We start from the raw sequence: 22,900 nt of genomic DNA, 5'->3' as shown, positions 1-22,900 counted from the left end.
GAATCCAGCATGGAGAGGCATGACATTGATGGAGAAGAAACGTGGCATCAAAGGTCAACAATCGGTGATGAAAGTGGCTGTCCCCCTTGGCCCCCTTTTCTGTAGACAGTACAACTACCCAAAGGTAGGCTCTCTAGGGCTGTTTTTAAAGGATAAATTTTGGCCACTGATTAGAATTTGATTTGGCTTAATGTAACCTCGGCCCTTGCCTAACATGTCATGGCCTGAGGTGGCCATGACAAGCTTGGGTTAAGTGTGGAAGGGAGCCCTCTAAAATTTCAGCACTGGAGTTGATTAATTTGCAGATTTTGTGCTTTTCAGTAGAGTTAAGCCTTTTGTATTTTTGTTAATTGATATAAGACACTTTGCAAGCTGCTTGCTAAAATTAGTTGAACCGGTGTATATCTGTGGTTGAATATTATTGTTTTTCTATAGCTTGCACTTAAGAGAAGCCACATTTGGAGCTTAATTGTTCTCTTCCTCTTGCAGGTATGGCATTGCATTAGAGAACACTGACGACGAAGCTTCAAGGTCGTCTATCTGCCAGCTCCAACAGGCAGTTTTTGATGAGGTTAAAATGCACTCCTCTTATGTTAAGGTAATTATTTATGGCAGCCTATGTGATTGCAATTATATGGTTCCTACAGTTACAATTACAATTAACATTATTGAATGGAAGAACATTGTTGTGTACCTGTATCGAATGAAACATTCAATAAGAGATGTGATATTTCTTAAGGTGTCCATTTTTGTAAGGGCTTATGTTTATGCGCATGTTTAAACTTAAAGCTAGAAACCAGCAGATTAACGTGATAAATCTGAATCAATGCATCACAACCTAAATATTGAATCATTAGTTCAACCAACAAATAAGTTAGTATCTTTTGAACGGTTCTCAAAATATGGTTAACAACAATTAAGATTTGTTCAATTTATACAAGCAGTTTCATGAGGTAAGTTGCTAACTTCAGCATAAAGATGCCAGTGTACCTTGTGTTCATGGAAAATTAGGGATGCTTAAGTGATCATGTAACTATTGTCTGCACAAATATCATGTTAATGACTATAGGATCACACTACAAATACCACTCAATAGCTCTTGCCTCATCTTCCTTGGGGATAGGGAATTTTCATTGCAGCTTTGCATCCAAAGATGTGGTACTTTAGTAGCTTGGCAAGCCCGGTTTCTTGTCAGTTTCTTCTTAAGAAAGGGGATTCTTATGTACAAGATGTGCTCACACCACAACATTGTAATGCTTTATACACATACCATTCGGTGTAGCATCCCCAATTGTTGTGTGGTGCCTTTGCCTACTAGTTGCGCTATCAGTGGGAGGTGGGTATGCAGATAGGTACATTGGGTGGTTTGGATGAAAGATTGGGATCAAGTTACATGGATTGCAGATGAGGTGGCTTAGATTCTCAAAGAGTGGAGCAAGATTTTCCAAGAGGTGGCCTTGCGAGCTAGACAAAGTGAGGAGGAGAGAATACTATGCAGAGACTTGGCAGCCATCCAATGACAGTTGCAAGGCTCCAAGGGGCCATACCCTTTAGACTCAAGCTTCATGTGAGATTTTCCCTTGCTAGCATAGCGGATAGGACGATGCAGTTCTCTTTTTGTGCCTTTGCAAACATAGGAGGGAGACAATATGTTCAAAGGTTTTTGCTAGATACGTTGGCTTAGGTTTCCAGGGGATCACATTTGTAGCCTCTGAGATTAGTATGGGAGATTGTAGCTATGCTTAGAGGGGTGATGGGGCTGACCAAAGATTGCTATAGGGGACTACATAGAAAATGGGTTGCTCCCTCTTGGTGCACTTCTTGGAGCATGAGGTCGTTAGGCCCTTGAAGCTCAAGAGGGGTAGAAAGGCCTAGGTGAGGGTGGCCTTTCGAGGGCTTTTTTTCAGGATGAGGTGTGATATCCTTGCCGGTGGCTGTTTAGAAGATCTTTAGCCCAAGATGGATGGTAGCAAGCCTTTAGTTTGGTTAGTTGATATTCTCCCCAAAGGTGGTTAGTAGGTGCCCAATCAATGGTGCTCCATCACTCTTTTGTCAATGGCCTGTAGTAATACACCTTGCTCCTTACTACTACCACATATCATCTAGGATAGTTAGATAGGCTTTGTGTAGGATCAAAACATCCTTGAAAATAGCTAAAGATCTTTGAGGCCACGAAGTTGGCCAAATATAGTGGGCAAGGGATAGTGGTGGTACTCTTGCACTTCAAGAAACCCTACGACTTCTTGGACAAGACCATGGCGCGGGTCTCTCTTTTTGATCTTTGTGGAGATCATGTTTTACTTCCTTCGTTTGAGAGTCACATGTTTGCGGGGCCTTAGGTTGCCAATAAGGATCTAGACACAATTTTTGGAATCAAAGTAAGATCTAACAACTTTGTATGTCATGGGTAATATTGTGATGTTGGAGAGGGCGAGGTTGGCCTCGAAAGTGTTTTGCACCAGTAAAAGCAAGAGATTCAGTCGGTGCACATCAACCAATTTGTTAACATATCTTGATTGCAATATAGTTTGGGAGATCACTTGGGTTTCAAATAAGTGAGCAGAGGGTGGACCGTCCAATGTCTTAAAGGTTCCAAGTTGGACTCGATATAACAATCATCCAAGAGTTTGCACTTGTGATTGATTCCATTTGGTTGAAGTTGACACAGTGGAGCATAACCCACCTCTTGTTTGTGGGTAAAGCTTGAGTCATCAACTAGGTCCTGCTAGCAGTTGCATGATATAACTTTTGTTGGCAAGTGTCTTTAGTTCTGTCATATAGCACAGAGTGGAAATGCATGAGGATGTTGATTGGCCCCTTGCTTGTAGCTAGCATTGGTAGATTAGAGTAGAACATCATGGAGTCTTTCAAAAGGGTCTCTTTTTTAAGTTGTGGTTGGTGGCTCATGGGGGTCTTGTAGTGGGTAACTAGGTGGCACAAATGCACTTGCATGGGGTGGTCTATTTGCATCATCTCTTGGCAGCATAGAGACTTGAAAATATTGTTTGTGGTTGTATGGGGCAGCCCAGTTGGTGTGGAGAGAAACTTGTGGGATTCTTTGCTTCCTAGAGCCTTACATCAAGTGCATAGCTTGAGGGGGCCTCTATTGGGAGTCAACTTAGGGGTGGCATGTCCTCTTCGAGGCAAAGCTACAGGACATGATTATCATAGTGGTTGGTTCATCTATAGTGATAGCTTTGGACTTTGGAGACCTCACCTGTTAAGCTAAAAGTTTGTTAGCCTGACTTAAACAATCCCAAAACATGCTTAATTAATGAACAAAACCTCTTATTTTAAAAAGAAATGCGATCCTAGAGAGTTATCGTGTCCCACATACAAAACCCTAATTTGGATCCCCCAAACTTTCTACAAATAGGCATGCAACCCACTACTCTTCCAAAAATCTACTTTTTTGCAGGTTTTAGGAGTCGTATCTTTGCTGCCCACAACCCATTTGCGGAGGACATCGTTGTCAGAGCTTCTCCTAGCCATCTGCTACCATGTGACACCTATTTCCAGCCTTTGCCTCTTGTTTGCAGCTGTCACTTGGTATCTTGGAGCTGTTGCTTACAGTTTGTTGCTGCGTTTGATACTGATGTCAGCATTTGGTGTTGTCGCCATTAGCTTGGAATTGTCGCCCTGATCTTCTCTCTCCTTTGAATGCCGCGTTTTCAATTTGTGGTTGCTGCCCTGACATTCTCTTATCTCTGTTTGCTGCGTTTACACCTAACAATTGTCCTTTAAATTTTCTCTCTCCTTAGGTACTTGCGTTTTTAGTCTTTCTCTCTCCTGCACTGCCGCTTATATTAGATGTAACCTTTCTTGGTTGCATTTGCTAGTGTTTGATACTTGGAGGCTGCCTTTATTGCGATTCGGGATCCGTTCGGAGTACGACACACTCAACGACTTATAACCTTTGCCTTGATTTTAGAGACACGAGTGTTGGAGGTTCAATATTCACTGCATAGTGTGTGTTTGTTGCATGAGCACTGTATTCACTTTATTATTCATTGTGTTCATTGTCTTTGAGTTATTCTAACCTTAACCCTAATTGTGTTCTGTGTGTTAATCAGTCTGTGCTTTGTCATACGATTGGTTTTGTGCTTTAGCTTTTCTTCTTCACATGGTATTAGAGCTACGTACTCTTTGAGAAACCTTGGCCTTTGATCAAAAAGCTCATTTGCGACAGCAGGAACAACATAAGAGTCAGATGCCCGAACACATTCATAACACCGCTCTGGTCTCCACAAACATGGATAGAAACGATCAAGAGTAGGCCTCCTAGCATGCTACTGCTCGATTTGACATGGGTGAAGAACCATCGGACTACCATGAAGTCCATAGACCATATCAGATTTTTGCGGTTGAGTATGATCTCACTCTTATGCATAGGGCTCAACAAGAGGTTGAAGGTACTTGAGTTTTCTCCTTTAGATTCAGTGCACAGAACTAATGATCTTGTAGGATCTTCGGAATCTCCACTACGGACCGCGGCCATTCGCAAGTGGAATTTGGCTTAGATTACAAATCACTTTCACAATACTTTTCTCCAATGTTTGATACGAACTCTATTATTTTAGATTCTATGTCAATTGATTCTGTATTTTTTGTTGGATCATGAGATGCTCATCAAGAAGAGACTTTTCAAAACAAGCTTTGGTTTGCGAGTAATGAGGAAGACATGTATTTAGTTATGAACTCAAAACTAGGTAAGAAGCTAAAAGGACTTGTAAGCATTCTGTCCCTTTCTTTTCCTTTAAATTATTTTATTTCTCATGGTCATTATGGAGTAGGTGCATCTTCATCTAGTGTATTTAATGGACAAAAGGAACCAACCATGTTTTCCACAACAATATCAACAATCACAAATCCATTTGGGCTCTTACCCTTCCCTCCCTCATCTTTTGCTGCACCTTTCTTTTCGTTTCCATGAAGTGCATTGCATTATCCACTACCACTCTCCACACTGGGCTGTTGCGCACATTTAGACACAGCCTTTAGGACCTCTACATGTCCATTTGCGGGTGGTGGACTTGTGACGGAGACTCGACCTCCCATACACATAGTTTTGTGTTATCCCTCTAGGAGTGCATCCTAGACATACTCGAGTGTGGATTGTTTGGTATTGCAGTTTGCCTCTATGGCATTACCTAGTGAACCATCCGATCATTATGTTGTGTCCTAGCTAATGACTTGTGGACAAGGCTATCGTGTCCTAGTGCCTTCACCTACACCTATGGTATCGTATGGACCTATATTCGTTTCGGTACCTCCATAGCAATCGGCACTTGTTGAATATCAATAGCCTATTTCTGCCTATCCACCTTTACCCCCTTCTATCTTCTCTATCACCACCACCACCACTATCTTATCCTCCATCTTATCACATCTATCCATCTTCCCGGACACCTCATGGTTCTAGTTTCTCATTTGCCAAGTATGCATTTAATGACAAGACTCGTTTCAACGGGTCAAACTGCACCACTTGGTCAAATTTGATGATGCATGTCTTAGACTCTCAGAACCTATGGGATTTAGTGTAGGGGTTGGATTCCCAACTTGATCCCGTCCTTGTTTTATACGAGGTTGTTCGCTCATGGAAGGCTTGTAACGCCTTTGCTATTGTTGAGCTTATGCAAGGCTTGTTGCTTGAGTTTCACTCTCAGCTTAAGCATTTCAACTTAGCGTCTGAGCATTGGGCACACTTGATTGATTGCTATGCAGCTCGAGATAGGACCTATTACATTAGTTTGGATCATGAGTTTCCAAAATTTCAAAATCACAGACAAGGATGACTTGAAAGTCAAGTTGGTTGAGTATTGGTGTCTCCTCACTGAGTTCTCAACCATTGGGGCTTTTAAGTCCTCTGACGATTAAGTTACCCTATTTTTTAATAAGCTACCAAGAAAATATTTGCATTCTGTGTAGTAGGTGATTCCACGGCCTCAGATGCGCACATTTCATGAGTTTGAGTGTCAGCTGTATTGGGTATTTGACTCACGCCTCACTTACGCCTACGCTCATATGGGAGTGTCGGTGATCAGTAGGACACTGGGGCACTTTTTACTCTCGGTAGGAGAGGTTTTTTCCCCCAGACTTATAGTCTTATTGTCGTATGTGCTTATGTGCTTATGTTATACACTTATGGGCACTTAGTGTGTGTCGGGTGTGAACACCCCCTACAACCCTAAGGTTTAAGGGTTGTACTTTTTACTTTCTGATTACACTCTTTCATCTATGCTCTTGGGTGTCGTGCTTCACTCTGTCTCTCACTCTCACACTGTCTCCTGAATCTCAGTTGCACCTCGATCCTTCCATCTCACATTTGGTATCAGAGCTCAGCTCTGAGCTCACCACCTGTCTGCAGTCTGCAACCCCCGCTAGTTCTGCCCCAGCCGCCAGTTCAGCCCAGGTCACCAGCTCTAGTCGTCAAGTCTGCAGCGCGCAGCTCCAGCCGCCTCCTCTGCCCAGTGGACGTCGCCTCCTCTGCCCTGAGTGCCACCCGCCAGTTGCAGCTCGTGACAGCTTGCTCGTCCGCCAGCGCGTAGTTTCATACGCCGCTTCCTGCCTCAAGCACGTTTGCCTGCAAACTCTCGGCAGACGCCAGCGTCCTCAGCCGTCAGGCGCCACGTCAGTCGTCAGATTGCATTCGACTGTCAGTTTGCACCGCCAGTTGCAGACGTCACGTAACCTGTCCCATCCGCCCGCTCTGACAGTTGCAGACGTCCTGTCCGCCCGCTCTGACAGCGACCTGCCACACTGCCCCGTCAGCCTGCTCCACGTCAAGTACATTTTTTAACAAAAATTTTTATTTTTAGTCCAGAACACAGTTCTGGAAGAGGAGGTTCATACGCGGCAGGCACAGCACAGGATACAGGTGTGCGATAAATTTGATGCAAATTTTTGGACTGGATCATCAGAAATTTTCATTTTTTATTACTTTAGAAATGGCAATTATAGATACAACAGGGACAAATTCACCTTTCAACTTTACATCAAGTGTGAGTGCCTTTTCCTTTTGTTGAATAGTGATCTTTTTTGCATGAGAATCAATCACTACATGCATACACACCAAGCAATACTGTATAACGGCAATGAAAGACTTTTCGCTGTCCACATATCCCTATACATGCAATTGAAGCTTTCCAATAAGCGATGTGACGGGCTCTGTATGGCCTTTACATGACATTCCAACTTCCCCTATCAGTCCCATCTCATCTTCTTTTATGCCTAGATGGGTTGCCCATTATGACAACTTGGAATCAGTTGAATTCCAAAGATTGCAAGAACTTGGATGAGTATAATAAGAAGTTTTGGGATGCAATGCTGCCAATTACTTCTTTTCGCACAATACCCCTCCATGAGCAAGTGGAGAAGTATATTTGTGGTTTGCCAAAGGGTATTCGGGATTTTTACATTAAGTCCACTGTTTCATAGAAACTGCTACTACAACCGACACATTGCTGCGTAGTAAGGATGCAAGATTCCAAGATAGTGATGCCAAGCCACATGTCACTGAGGCCAAGGCTGAGAAAAAGGGTAAATCTGAAAATAAAGCTGAAAATCAAAGTAGATTTTGGCACACAAAGAGCGGAAGATTAGGGGTAATGTTTCCAGAAGGTACTTAGTGAAGTTTCACAATTATTCGCCAATGGATGTCAAATGGATGGAGGAGGATGACTTGGTAGACCATCCTCAATTGTTGAAGCTTTACCTTTGTGCTTTCTAGTTAGAGCCAACTTTATTTCGGGTTCAATCAGGTTTAGTAGAGGAGGGGTTCGGAGTATTACTTGATGCTCGTGAGGAAGCTAGCACCTCCACTTTTCAATGATGGAGAGCTCTAGATGTAGTGAATCTCGGATGTATTCAGGGTATCGTAGCTAACACTATGTTTGCTTGGAGATTACTATTCAGTGTACTAGTAACTATGTTTGGTATGCAAATGGGTATGGTTTTCACGATATCTATGAAATTGTACATTTACATTGATTAATGATCATCGAGGACTGATTAACGAATGTTGGTTCTCAATGTATGATCATTAATATTCAATGGTATTCAGCTAGTTTTGTGGACAATAGTATATGTTATGATGCCATTGATGTTTTAGCCATGGTTTATGCTATGCTATGGTTTGCTTTTGCCAAATGAGTTAAGCTCATGACAAATAGACATGTCACATGATAATGTAGCAATGTTTTTAAGATTCTTTGTGAGTTTTATGTTATGTTATGTTGGCTGGTAATTTTCAGCATGTGTTGGGCATATGGAATGGTTGAGCAGTAGTATGCAATGTTCTGTTAGCTATGATGCCTTGTGGAAATTTTAGTCCACTATTTTGATGCATCTGGCAATGCAATCAAGGACGATTGCAATGCAAGGATTTTAAGAGGGAGGGCTATCATGAGGACATGTATTTTTGAAATCTCACTTAATATGTGGATTGATTTTTAATCACATGGTTAAGTAAACATTGCACATGTATGGTAAAATTGGGGTTAAATTAAATTTACGAGCTTAAGACCGGAGGAAATTATAGGATGTCAAAGGCAAATGTTGCTATAAGTTATGCTACACAAGTGCTTGGTAGTATTTGGTGTCAGTTGTTGGCTCAAGTCATTCATTTGGCCATAAGTGTCAATTGCTAATACTAAAGAAGTGGCATTTAATGGTACCTAACACCAATCTAATGATCAAAGATGATGCAAAGACACTCAAGAATGGAAGCTGCCTAGCCAATTGGCCATTCAGATTAATTTTTGACACGGAAATAATTATTAGATTAATTTAAATATTTAAATATTTAAAATTAGTATTTAATAGGTTGAATAATGTTAAAAATGAAATTAGAACCCTGCCACTTGGCAAAACTTGCATGTGCAAGTGGAAAAAACGTTTTTAGGGGTAAGTGGAGTCTATTCCAGCCATTGTGAGAGAGGAGGTTGTTAGAGAGTAAGGAGAGGTTGGTGATGTGATTTGCAGCCACTAGGGATGAGTCCTATAGCATGTGACAACAGTTTGGAGCCCTCCAAGAGTAGGTGACAACAACCCAAGGATCTTTTGGTGCAAATGACAGCTTGCAAGAGGGGGCAGCAGCTTGTCTAGTGATCCTAAGATGTAGGTGACAGCTTCCATGGCTGTTTGAGCAGGGCAACAGCAATTTTTCAATGTTTCTCACGATGAAACTCTGAAATTTTTCTCTATAGCATTCTCTCTCATATTCCAGCCTTTCTATAGCCTTGCTTCGAAGATAACAACATTGAAATCACCAAAGACTGAGAAATTTCAAATTTCTTAGTTTTGTAAACCCTAATCTGTAGCAAAAATTAGGGTTTAGCAGCAGCCTCGGGAAGTATGCCATAAATTAGAAGCTCCAAGGCTTGGATTCAACAAGGCTGAAGCTATTTTCAGTCAAATTCAAGTGGAGGAACCAGTGAATCAATGAATTTGGGGCATTTTCTATCTCCATCAAAGCGGATGAAGGTCAATTGACTGCTTGAATCAAGGGGTAAATTAGATTGAAGACTTGCTTGTCATTTTGGACAGCAAGGGGAGTTGGAATACCGAAAGGGATTGGGAAAATCCCATTGTACATTAATTTCTTCTTCAATTAAGTTAAAGAAAGGGGCGCCAGTTTTGGGGCCAGGAGGGTGTCCAAGATTGTGAGTTAATTTGCATTTCTCAGCTTTGTAATAAATGTTGTTGCTGTAACTAAGTTGTAATCAGGGAATTACTACCCATCCACTGAAGGAAGGCTGGTTTTGTTATTAGTAAGATTAAAGTATCTCAAAATTTCACGTCCTCATGACACTAGTCATCACTTCAGTGGGTCTCATTGTTTGTTTTTCTGGTCCTCCATCAATTTCTTTTAGAATACCTGCAGAAAACAAAGAAAACTGGCTGCTGCTGCTGTTGCTGAGGTCAACTTGCTGGAAATGATGTTAGCCTATAATATGACCGGGTTGGCTGTTGTATGGCCTAATTTGCTGACGTCAGCAATAAATGCATGCTGAAAAGGGGGCAGACTGACAAAAGCAGTTTGAGGGTTCATGGTTGAAAAATGCGATAGTAGGCAGCTGCTGCTGGTGAGAACGCAGTCCTAGAAGGCTGGGCATGACTGAAAATGCAGGAGTTGAATGCCTTGTTGAATGAAAATGTAGCACTACAACATTGATATGATGTCACCAAGTAGTCTTCTGTCGGAAATAGATGCAGCGATGGAAGTGTAGAAAACTATTGTAATAGACTGTGTAAAAAAAGAGTGAAGAGAAAAGAGAAATATTGCAAAGAAAAGAACATTGTAAAGAGAACTCAAAAGAAAAGAGATGCTCGAGAATTGAAATCCATATACCAAGACATGCGACAATATAAAAACAATGAGAGTAAGTGGTTGTGTGGGCATTGGCATCAGTTCTCTCTCTCCAACAGGACCTCCAAGTAGTAGAGCATGTAAACAATGGTTTGATGAGGAGGGAGATTAATAATAAATAGGTCAAAGTAGGCCAAGAGTAGGATTAGGCTAGCCAACATCTAGAGGACTTAGAATAAGGGTCGGCGATCCAAGAAATGCATAAAATAATCAGTCGCCAATAAAATGAGTGGCACCCACTGGTCCTCACCAGAAAAGAAATGCACAACCCACCGGGACATGCACAAATTCACACAGGAACTAACTAATTTGCTAATGTCTTTGGCTTGGATGGATGCTCCATGTTAGTCATGTGCAGCTTCCACCTTGGCGAATGATACCATATGAAAGTCTGCAACAAGAATAAGAACTCAGCATGAGAAGAGAAGATGGAGACAAGAGAAACACAGTGGAATCAAAGGAGCAAAGTTGATTGAACACAAAGGTACAAGGCTGCACTGGGTCAGCCCCTACACGCAACATGGAGTGTCAATGAGGATGCCATACACAAGATAGGAGGATGAACAAAATGATGAGGGAGGCTGGAGATGGATGATGATACAAATGGTGGTGGGGGCAGAGCATTAAATAGTCCAAAGCTGGAAAACTGGCCGACCTGAATCAGGCCAACCAGGATTTAATGCAGGTCAGACTGGTAAAAACCAGTTGATTGGCCTGAAAGTGGCTGCCCAATACTGCCAGCTTGGCTTGGAAGTGGCTGCCTGCTCTGCCCATCCAACACTTCCCATTGTTTGCTCTGCCATATTGTATAAAGGCCTGCTCGGAACACAATGAAACAGGCTGCTGGTGTTGCTGTCCTTCTTGGGCATGCACATGAGCTAGGAGAATGCCATATGGAGGAAGGATCTCCACCTGAAATGTCTCAGCGAGACAAAGCATCAGAGAAAGACTCTGTAGGGCTCCCAATGTCCTACTGTGACTCAGATTGAGGCTCATAGGCAAGAGACGACCGTACAATACCACCAACAAAAATATATTTTTCTTTAAATAATTCTTTTGGGACTGTTTTATGGAGTTAAGTTAGGCCAAAAATCATTATAATTTATTTCACAGTAAGGCCTTAAATTTTACTTGCTCAACATATGGACTGAGGGGTTCTATAAAAAATGGGAGTTGATTACTATGTGCTTAGTTTATTTGGACTCTGAGGTTTAGCCATGCTATTGACCTTGACAGGATGTAGAAGCTGATTCAAGGTATATTCACCCTATGCCCAAAGCAGACAAAATTTTAGATCTTCTCCATTGTTGCTGGAGGTGTAGCTATGTGGGATCATGGTGCTTTTAGTGAAACACTTGTTGAGAACCAAGACTTCATATATGCTTTTTATGCTGGTTTTTTAATTCTTGTAAGCTTGTAGAATGTTATGGTTTGACAATGCATCATAGGCCCATCTGGTGGATGATCAAAGCTTCATTCCAGCATATTGAGCCAGACCGAGGCTGAAGGATTTGATTTGGACTAGCATCAACTAAGATAGTGTCATTTTACTTGATGAGTCGAAAGCTGCAACAATCTATTGCTTTCTTTTACCTCCTCCTTTTGTGCAAACCTCACTTGGTGCCAGGTTGATGTCCAAACCTCTCTGGAAAAAGTATTTAGTCAGCTTTAGAAGAATCAGTTCATGCAAGCAAGCCCTTATGGGGTGTTGTAGGCATTGGCCAGAAGAATTAATGCTGCCACTTGCTCACATTATTGTGAGACAGTCTTTCATCTGCTCTGGTCTTGCATTTCTGGTTTGTTATTTGAAAGCCAGATATTGAAACAGAAATTTTATATACTGTTTGCAGTGTTTGGGACACTTTGGCATGCTCTTCTATATTATGCTCAAACTTAGCATGGACCATATAATGGGTTCTTAGACATATTTGGACAGGCATGCAACTTTTCTTGCTCCATCTTTCTCTGCAGATAATTGCTATCAGCTTGAGTACAGAAGCTGCTGATAATTGCATGTATTCTCCCAGTATTTTAAACTCAATAGTAATGAGATTTGTAATTGCCTTAACAGAAACATAGTCTCACAAAAAACAAAAAGGTTTATGTCTGGTGGTTTCTTTTTGCCTGTAGTTTTGGAATTCTGGTGCTAACTCTTTCAAATTACTGCCTCTTTCCAAAGCCTGCCGTACATTTCTTTTATATGTCAAAGAGCTGGACAGGTTTCCAAAACAACAGTGGGTTACCTTTTTGTTGGCTTTTATGCTGTTGAGATATTGTAACACGTCATTCTAAAAGTTACAATTTGAGTATGTAGGCTTCGGGTGCAGATATTACCAAGGAATGCAAGCCAAACCTTGCCACAATTAGATATACGGAGTTTCTCCTGGCAATAGCAACTGGTAAAGGACATCTGAAAATACCTACAATTGCAGCTGGAACAGCAGTCAATAAAAGAACACTTGCTGCCTTGACAATTGTATCCATGACACCATGCATGAGGCTTTATGCATTTCTGGGAAAGGAGATTTCAAAATCACTCGGTGATAAAAGAAGTGGACTACCTTATCAGGATTGGGTTGACAAATATTCATCAGAAGCTTTTGAGGTAAACCATTTCTTTTCTTTGCTGAGGTTTGTTTTTGGGTATTGATTTTATGTGTGTATAAAAAGCATTTCTGTGTGTGTTTCAAATTGGTGTTTGTAGAGAACTGCTATGGTTTCTTTCAGTGTGTTGCTGTTGACAATATATTCATCCTCTCTTATAGCAAAGTGGTCTCTAGTCAATGCTGCTTTATCTTAAATATTTGGGATCATTATTAGGCACAGCTGCAAGTAGGTTAGAATCCTTAAGCCAAATTTGTTTGCTATGCAGACTTCGACTTTACGTGTCGAACAACTGGTTAACAATCTAGCAGATGGTCTAGAGGAAGATGATGTCAGAAACTTGCAGAGTGTTTACAATATGGCTTTGGATCTTGAATTGGAGTTCTTCTCAGCCCAGCCTGATTTTCAGCTTGAACTTGTTCCTTTTTATAAAAAGCAGGTTGACTCTGACTATAGTTACCTCTTGGTGTCTGACTTCGATTCAACTTGCAGTATAGCTGATTCATGTGCTGCCCTAGTTGAAGTATCTATCAAGACTGCTGCTAATAAGCGAAAGGAAGACAGAAAAATAGGCAGTAAACCCTGGTGTTCATCTGCAGACTTGAGAAAACTTTGGGACAAACTTGAGAAGTCTTACAATGATAAGTACTTGGGTCTACTATCTTCAACTCTTCCAAGTGGCCCAGGTTCTCTCTTGCTTCTGTTGTGCTTCATTATATGAAGTTGGGGATGTGTTATTTTTGTTCTGCTTATATAATGTTTTCTCACACCGAAAAATGGACGTTAGTCAACTAGCACAGTTGTGAATTTCTATTTGCGTACTTTAGTGATTGAAGAACATTTTTTTCACTCTCATAATGGAGTTTAGGTACTTTTTGAAGTTGATTTAGTGATCGAGGCAACTCTAAAAGAATAAAAGGCATAAATGCTATGGTGGAACAAAACTACAAAGCAGTCCACTAAGATATAGTTAGGGTGCTATACAACAGAATGCAAGAGAAGCAAGGTGATTGTGAAGCGACAAGATTGTCTTTATTGTAGTTGTGTGTGCCTTTTATAGGCTAGGCACATCGCCCAAGTCCAAACATGATTGGATTCTATCATTCTGGTCTAGTCTATGTCTGGTCTAGTCTATGTACATCACCGGAGGCAGCAAGATTGAATGCTCGAGAATCTCTCTGCCTGAAAGTCAAAAATGGTAGGCCAATGCTTGGATCAGCCTGCAAGATGTTAAGGCATAAAAGTTTAGTGCAACTGTAGAGCCAGTTTGTCTAGCCCCTAGGGCTAGGGTTAGCAGTGATGATGGCCTCATTTTCTAAGCCTACACATGTTTTCTGAATTGTTTTTATGGCACTGAATTTTGCATTTATGTTCTGTTTTTGTAGTATCCTATTGTGATCAGTGACCGTTTTATATTACCTCTGACATATCAGTACTGCAAACAATTAGGTCATGCCTATTTCTTAGGAGAAGAATGTTGAGTTAGGATCTAAAGAGAATGTAGGAGTTGTGCAAGGACTGGTGTCCCATACCACCAGTCCACATGCTTAAGTCTAAATGCTAAGTTTTCTTACGTCTTGAATCCAAGATTGACAAGTCGTTTTGTTCAACTGACTCAATCCTCCTTTTTCCCTAATTAGATTGTCCTTTGGAATCGAATGCTCCAAGCATATACATCCTCAAGTGTGTTGTTCTCTTTGCACGACCATTAAGTGAAAATTGTCAAATGACGTACCAAGCTAATGTTCCTAGCTTATTCATTTTGTTTCTAGGAATCCATATTAATTTTAACTATGGTTCTCTATAACACCCTTATTAAACCTCAAAGAAAATGCTTCAAGAAATAGATGATCCAGATCATGGTGCTCGAGTATGGATCACAGTTGGATAACCTTGCCGTCTAGCTATTGATTTTGCATTGTGGTGCTCATTTATCCAGAGCAACTGATTACTTTGTGCCTTTACAACACTAAGTACACATGTACCACTGTATGAAGGATTTCATGGGATGCCAGCCAAGTAAGGCCAAATTCTCTGTGTGCTTTTTTGTGAACTTGACGCAACAAAACCTTGTCCTCACCCTATGCTGCAAGCCACCAAGATGACCCTAAAGCAAACATGGGATCCCATCTCTGCTTGCCCTATCTTGTGTGATATTGATGGCTTACACATGATTGTGTGGGAAATCATCATCACTAGCGGTCTCTCCATCTGCTTCCATCCACCATAAAACTCCTCTTTTCCCAGTATAGGCTACTCTGTTGTAGATCCACTCCATCAAAGGTAGAGGCTCAAAACCTAGGTGGGAGTGCCATATAAAAAGTGCTGGTGTGACCAGGATCTTATCCAATTAGAAGCATAATACTAGAAGGAGATGACACAACAGATCTACTGATCCAAATCAGCATAAATGTTTTTCCTAGCATCAGAAAGCTTCCCTGTTGGTCATGACATTGTCCTTATGATCCAAATGCATAAGATTGCAAGTCTTGATGCTGCTGTTCAATCCATCAAAACTAGAAACGACATCCTCAGCTCTGGAATGGGTTGTCTGAGCGTTCTCTCGGCCCAGAATGTTTGTGGTGACACAACCAACTCCTTTCTCACTGTTCGTGTCATTTCCCGGCTAGGGTTGCCCCTACCAGCCCTTAGCCCTTCCAGCATTCTCATCTTTGCTTCTACTTGCCCATTTCCCCCTCACAGCTTGCCTAAAAAACTGTCCCCCCCGCCCACTCCTTGCAACATGCCCCTATACCTCACCTACCCCACCTATACATTGCTTCCTGTTTTGCATTCTCTCTCATTTGCCCTAGCACCACTAGCCTTGTGCCTCAGCACCACAAACCTCCTGCTCTCTCTCTCTCTCTCTCTCTCTCTCTCTCTCCTCCCTTCTCCTCTCTCATGGCTTCCATACATGCTAGAGTAGCAGCCTTATTTCAAGCAATGGCCTTTTCCCTTTCCTCTCTATCTCCTCTTCCCCTCAATTGATGACACAAGTTCAGCAAGGCTTTGGAGGTTCAAGCAATGCAAGAAATCTCAAAGTAGTAAGATGCAGGAGAAAACTTAATTCACCAGATAGTAGTTATCCCTTGCATTTCCCAAGCAACTCAAGTGTATCTCCTATCATTTCCATGGTAAATCCTTTCCCACCAATGAATTTTGATCATGAAATTAAGCTAGATGTCATGGTGTCTCTCACAACTCTCCATCATTTGTTCAGTTGTCTCTCTAGCTTCAACTCATATTCCCATTTCTGTCGCTATCTCCTCCTCTATCTAGTGCCACATCTCCTTTGCTGCTCTTTCTTGCTCCCATTACATGTCAGGGATCTTCCCCCCTCATCCTAAAACAAGATGTATTGAGCTACCTATCAGCCACAAGGTACCGGAGTATGACACACTCTCCAGCTCATTACCGCTGCCCTGATCCTAGAGATACAGGAGTTCGAGTTTCAGTATTCATTCATTGCATAGTGTGTTTGCTGCATGAGCATCGTATTATTAGTAGTCATATCATTTCATTTATTCACTGTGTTCACTGTCTCTGAGTTACTCTAACCCTAACCCTAACTGTGTTCTTTTTATCAGTCTGTGCTTTGTCATACGGTTTCTATTTATGTTTCTCTGTTAGGGTATTTTTCTTTACATCAGCTTGGGTACATTATCCTCTACTTCTTCAGATTGATGGAGAGAGAGTGCTTCTCTCTTACTTCCCCTTCCAGTTTAAGAGGGGGCGATTTCCTTATCTTAATAGTGACAATGATGATACTTATAGTTTTTAACTCTTAGACATTTAGTTATTTTGTATTGTACATTATGAACATTTGTAACTTCATCCACATTGTTAGAATGACCTAATTGTAAAAGGGCACTTAGGCAAGTGAACAATTCTTCTACGAGAACATTGTCCAAGTAGCGCCATTGCATTTCATTTTGCATAAGCGTAAGAACTTACATCTTCCTTTGCATTACCCTATACATTGGTATCTTAATCATGTAAACATGCATCTATGCAGATTTATTTCTTTTCGGTCATCCTTGGAGTGGTCGACTTTAGATCCACCACACTTCCTACACAATTGTCCACTACTTCCAATTGTCGCCTCGTTTTTCTCTCCCCTCAGGTACCTACGTTTTTTTGTTTTTCTCTCTTGCACTACTTGTTTGCATCAAATTTAGCCTTCCTAGTTGCGTTTGTTGTTGTTTGACATAGGGAGGCTACCTTGCTGCGTTTTGAAATCTGTTCGGAGTACGACACACTCTCCAGCTCATAACCTCTACCTTGATCCCAGAGATACGAGAGTTCGAGGTTTAGTATTCATTGCATAGTGTGTTTGTTGCATAAGCACTATATATTTAGTAGTCATTCACTTCATTATTCATTGTGTTCACTGTTTCCAAGTTACCCTAAACCTAACCCTAACTATGTTTTGTATTTTTTAGTCTGTGCTTTGTCGTACAATTGGTTTTGTGTTTCTGCGTTTAGAGCATTTCTTCACAAGTTGGTGGACATTTCAACATGGTAAGGGCTTTCGAGAAAAAGGGTAGATATATTGAAATTATCAAAGGAGAGTATGCAACTTGGGAGGATTTTATTCTTTCCTTTGTCATGGAAGAGTTTAGTAGATTTATAGGCTCTCTTCATTTCTCTAGGAGAGGGTGTGCACTAGGGGGTAGGATATTCTTGAAGATCAAAATGACTAGCCTGTGATAAAGGGAGCCTAGTTGGCATCGTTCATGGGACCACTTTATCAAATTGCTCACAATTGTAGCTAGCTCCCTTGGAGGGAATCATGAGACCCACTACCAATGTCAAGATTCCAGCCCACCTTTGCCATGATGAGGATCTTAGAGGGACCATTACTAGAATTTAGCTGGCAAGGCCACAAGGGTATAAACCTTAATTTACAACAAAAATCAGGGATTAGAAACCACCTTAGATCTTGTGCCAGGATATTAAAGGCTTAGTAGTTGAAATCAGCGGGTGGAATTCGAGGAATTGTTAGAGATTTCAAGAAGCCAGCCATGCCAATCGGATTTTGGGTTAGATTTGAATAGCCAAGGGTCAATTGAAGGTCAATCCCTTGTTAGATCAAGAGCAAACTCATAAGGCTTGTGGGTCATTTTTGACAGCAAGAGACATTGGATAGTGATGGAGATTGGAGCCAAATCTTAATGTACGTCAGCAATATCAATAGAAGCTAAAGAAACACCACAAGGAGCATGAGTTTTGGGGCCAACCAGGAGTACTATCCAAGATTATTGAGTAACATTTGTATCTCAGTTTATGTGAATTTATGCTTACTGTAATTAGTGCTTAATCATGTTATTTACCACCCTTTTGGAGAAGGAAGGCTGGTTGCAGTTTTTTAGATTCATAAGAGGTATGGTATGTTGACAATATTCCTAGTTTGAGGTTTCTGTGATTAGTGTAGTGGACACTTGTGCTTTTATAGTTGTGTTTGGTAATTACTTGTGCTTTGAGTACCATTTTGATGACTAAAGATTTGTGGGGTTGTGCTTGGTTTTTTACTAGTGCAATCACCAATTTTGATGACTGTATGTTGACAAAACATGTATTGACATGCTTATGATAGCACGAGTGCTTGGGGATGAAAGGGAGCTGGGACGTGTTCACTATTAACAAACAGGCTGCAATACAAGCAAAATTAAGTTGACATGCAGTATTATCTTTTTAACAAGTGCACAGTTAAGAGAGATGGTTGTGCAAACTTTGGGGTGGCTGGCTGATGCATATTCATGAGCAGTTGTGGTCACAATTCCTTCCTTTTGCTGAGGACAGGCTTCAGAATGTGCACATACCTTTTTGGGAAAGGTAACAGTGAAGCAGCCCAAAAAAAAAGGCATTCAACATTTCAAACTTTTCCCCAAGGTCATATTTGATATTCATACCATACATTTGCAAATGTATGGTATGTCAACCAAATATATTTTGAAATAACAGTCGCACAAACAGCCTCCTAATAGCTGTGTTGTGCTGTTGCATCCATGTTACATGTTGCTATCCTCTTGCATTCAGCCTCAGCTTCGCCTACATCAGATCCAGCACTGAGTTTTGTTGATTTTTTGCACTTGTCATCCGTCCTGAGGGAAAACACTCCTTTTCAGCATCCCTCTGAGAGAGAGACTGGCTGTGGATAGCCTTCTGCTGGTTGAGCATCCATTGGATCACACACTTCTTTATCATTGGTTTATTTATTGAGTTCTTGCTCTTTTGTTCTCCTCTCCTCTCTCTGATTTAATCTGTTGTACGCATTGCATTTTCCCTGTGCAAACCCTAGTTTATCTTCACAGAAGGTGGGAGGAAAGCTGCTGCAAAGAGAAGGAGCAGCTCATTTGATGCAGCCTGGGAGTGCAGGGAGGCAACGATCCACAGAGGGGGTGGGAGGGTGCAGGAGAGCGAGAAACAAGAACCAGCAGCAACATACTGCTGTCCATGAAGCGGTAGGGTCAAGGGCAAGCCAGCTGAAAGCAGGGTAGTAGGGGATAGGCAGTAACACAGAGAATTAAATCTCTCTTCTAAAAGCATTCCTACCTGGCATTTGTTACTTTTTTCAACAGTTCAACAGACCTTTTTATACCAAAACTAATTGATTTCTTCTAAAACCATTCCTACCTTGCATTTTAAAGCTTGTTGGCCTCTGTTTGCATTTCTGTTTGGATCCATGATTTTTTTGTCCTTATCTAACATTTATTTTGAACAGTGAGCACTTTCAGGTCATATGATCATGAAGGACTCAATACATTTTTGGAGCAGCTCTCACAATTCAAGATTCAGTCAAATTCTGCAGTTGTGGAAGCAGGTGTATTGGAAGGTTTAGATCTTAACGAAGTGAGAAAAGCTGGTGCTGAAATGTTGCTACAAGAAGGGTGTGCTGATTTATTTAGATCAATCGAATTGAATGCTGAGTTGAGAACACACGTTATCTCAGTATGCTGGAGTAGAACATTTATTGAAGCTGCCTTGTCCAAAGGTACACTTTCTTTACCTCATCTTTATAGAAATCCATTGGTAGTCAACCAAACAAACAGTGAATTTTCTTTGCACATTCTGAGGGCATGCGAATTTCAGTTATATTGTAGATGCTTGAAATTCTGCCCGTCTGGTTAGTTAAACAAGTTTTCCAGGTCAACTTGACTATAATAGCTTTGGATACCTTAACTACTGTCTTCAGTTGAGACACAAATATACTTCAGCTCGTCTTTTCCGTTCTTTTTGGCTTTGTTTTTTTGTTTTTCTGGTCTTCTTAAGAACGCTCAGCTCAGAGTTCTGGCAAACCAAGTGAACAAATCCATTTCTTTGACCATTAGCATCACCTCTAATTTCTGTAACCTTGCATGTGCTTTACAGGAGGCATAAATTCAGGTAGGGTTCATAGTAATGAGCTCATGGAAGATGGTTGCTGCACCTCAGGGAATATATATTGTAGGGTCGAAACTCCTCTAGATAAAGAGAGGATTTTTGAGGAACTTCGAAAGGATCTGGAAAAGAATAATGAAAAGTCTGTTTTATCTGTCTACATCGGGGGCAGTGTCACTGATCTGCTGTGTTTATTGGATGCGGACTTGGGTATCATTGTTGGATCAAGTACAACTCTCAAAAATATTGCACAAGCTTTCGGTGTGACCTTGGTACCACTCTACCAGGGGATTCTGGACAAACAGATGTCTCTCTCTGCAAGGCAAAACAGCAATTGCAAGTCAGCTGGTGTTCTTTATACTGTTAGAGACTGGCATGAAATCCATGCTTTCCTCTTTGGCATGCCTTGATCACCACCTCACTCATAAGTACTACATGGCAAAGTTGGGATTTTGTTGGTTCTTCCCAACTGTTCAGAAAAACCAGACTGGATCTGAGCAAACACATGGTCAATGCGTGCTTTCTACACAAGCTTGCTGCATACAATATGTGCAGCATGTATTAGGGAAGGCCACCAAATGCACTTGTGTGCAGCAAGGATTCAGTACATCAAGCTTTATGGCCAAAGGAGATGTTGACTGAGGTACTCCAGTCACACAAATGGAATCTTCATTTCTCCACATGGAATGAGGAATTCTTTCTTGAGAGATACAAAACCTCTAATGTGAGACAGAATAAATGGGTAGCACTTTTTGAGAGTAAGCCATAATAGTCACTAACGTACATTTTGTTGTACAATAAGTGTGGATTTAGTAGAATCACATTTGCCAGCCAATTTACCAAGAGCCTGATCCCGCAAAGGCTAAGGGGTCTGCTGTCAGCCATAAAACAGCTTTGGCACTGCATATATTAGAGATCCATATCATAGCAAAGTCAATATTGTGAAACATGGGAATCCCAAAATGATGTTATATGACTTCTCACATGGTAATTTATGTCTCACAAATATTCAAACTAGTTGAAGAATATTTTGAGATGATTAAAACACTAATTATAAGGAATTTACATTGTACACAAATAAATCACTACTTAAAAAATTGAGTGCTTTGTGCCTTTTCATATTTGAGCATTTTCTTGTAATGAAGTTTGATGTATGCATATTAACAATCTTTGTTCTAGAACTAGGAAAAACGAATGTTATTCTTCATGAGAAGCAGACTGTGTACCAATGCTAGTAAAACATAATTTTAGGGTGCCAAAAGAGGTCCAATATAGAAAAAACATGTCAGTAACAGTCTAATTCTAAGCTTGTTTTACAAAATGTGGGGTTTTAAGAGTGGTCATTACCAATGCTAGTAAGAGAGGAGGGAACAATTAAAAATTAACTAGGCTCAACTTTTTAATACAATTCTTGGTTATAACTTCTTTTTACTCTTTATGTGTGTTTGAGCTTAAGATACCCCAAAGATAAAGCTAATGTGACATCAATTTTTTTATATATTATGTTTTTCAAACTTATTTGGTATAGAGTTTGGAATCTCTCAGAAAGTCCAAAAGTGAGCTAGATTTTCCAAATTTTTCATGCAACCACTACCACGGATGGTACACAACCTCATGATTTTTTGGAGTGCGTAAATCTCAAGTGTAAATAGATAGAGATGAGTGTCTATATATTAAAAGAGCAAGATGTGATATTTGTGGTTTGTGGATGGCATTTGTACTATCCCTATAATTGATAGATGTCACAAACTTACAACCAAACCTATGTGGCATCCATACAATGTTGCCAAACCTTTTCTTATTATGTATGTACAATTGGCTAATTAAATCTCTCTTCTTCTCCCTCTCTATATTTGGAAAAATATTATATAATCTTGTCTTGTGTGTGTGTGTAAAGTAATTGATAGATTTCTTAAACCTAAGTGATATCTGTACAATGCTTCCAAACCTCTTTCTTTAATAAGCATTTTTTTAAATATGTATGTATAGTTGGTTGATTAAATCTCTCCTTTCTCTCTATATTTAAACTAATATTAAAGTTAGAATTTAAAGTAATATTAAAGGTGTCTCTCACTCTATATCTAGTCTAGATGGATATTAATATGGTATTTGGACCAATTTTGAATTGTGCCTCTTTCAAATCTCACATATGCACCTCATTTATGTTGATTCATGTGACCTATCTTACCTTCACCACGTATCCATTGTAACTTGATCCTATCAAATGGCCCTCTTTGAGGGACAATAGAGACAATTAAAGGTGATATAAATTAAGGTATGAGATTTTTTTTAAATAAAAAATAAATATACATGGGTTGCCCATCGCCACACGCCCCATTCATCCCCCACAACCAGCCAACTAGGCAGCAACCGAATCTCAAAGATCCAATTTGGTTCCCCAAGAAAAGCTAGCTATCTTCAACATTCGATAGTTGCTTAAGAGGGGAGGAGCGAGAAATACTTGGTTATTTGGAACAACATTGACATGGTTGACAGATTTTCACACAAAGAAGGGCCTAAAGGTGCCCCAAGATGTGTGCAAAATGC

At 40.6% G+C, this 22,900-nt stretch overlaps 1 protein-coding gene across 1 annotated transcript in view; it reads left to right on the top strand.

The window, feature by feature from the left end:
- LOC148036973 (bifunctional TH2 protein, mitochondrial-like) overlaps positions 1-21,447 on the top strand; it is a 42,209-nt gene extending 20,762 nt beyond the window's left edge. Inside the window, exons 2-6 of the mRNA XM_087675926.1 lie at positions 490-598; positions 12,684-12,974; positions 13,242-13,659; positions 19,698-19,967; positions 20,345-21,447. Of these exons, the coding sequence (XP_087532052.1) occupies positions 490-598; positions 12,684-12,974; positions 13,242-13,659; positions 19,698-19,967; positions 20,345-20,763 (1,507 nt within the window). The 3' untranslated portion in view covers positions 20,764-21,447. The remainder of the gene's footprint in view (positions 1-489; positions 599-12,683; positions 12,975-13,241; positions 13,660-19,697; positions 19,968-20,344) is intronic.
- The last annotated feature ends 1,453 nt before the right edge of the window (positions 21,448-22,900 follow it).

Source organism: Lygodium microphyllum, chromosome 4, assembly GCF_053477565.2.
Source record: "Lygodium microphyllum isolate KBCC chromosome 4, Lygodium_microphyllum_v1.1.10, whole genome shotgun sequence".
Lineage (NCBI taxonomy): Eukaryota > Viridiplantae > Streptophyta > Polypodiopsida > Schizaeales > Lygodiaceae > Lygodium > Lygodium microphyllum.
Note: the sequence above shows the minus strand (reverse complement) of the source record. Positions and strands in the feature narration are given on the sequence as shown.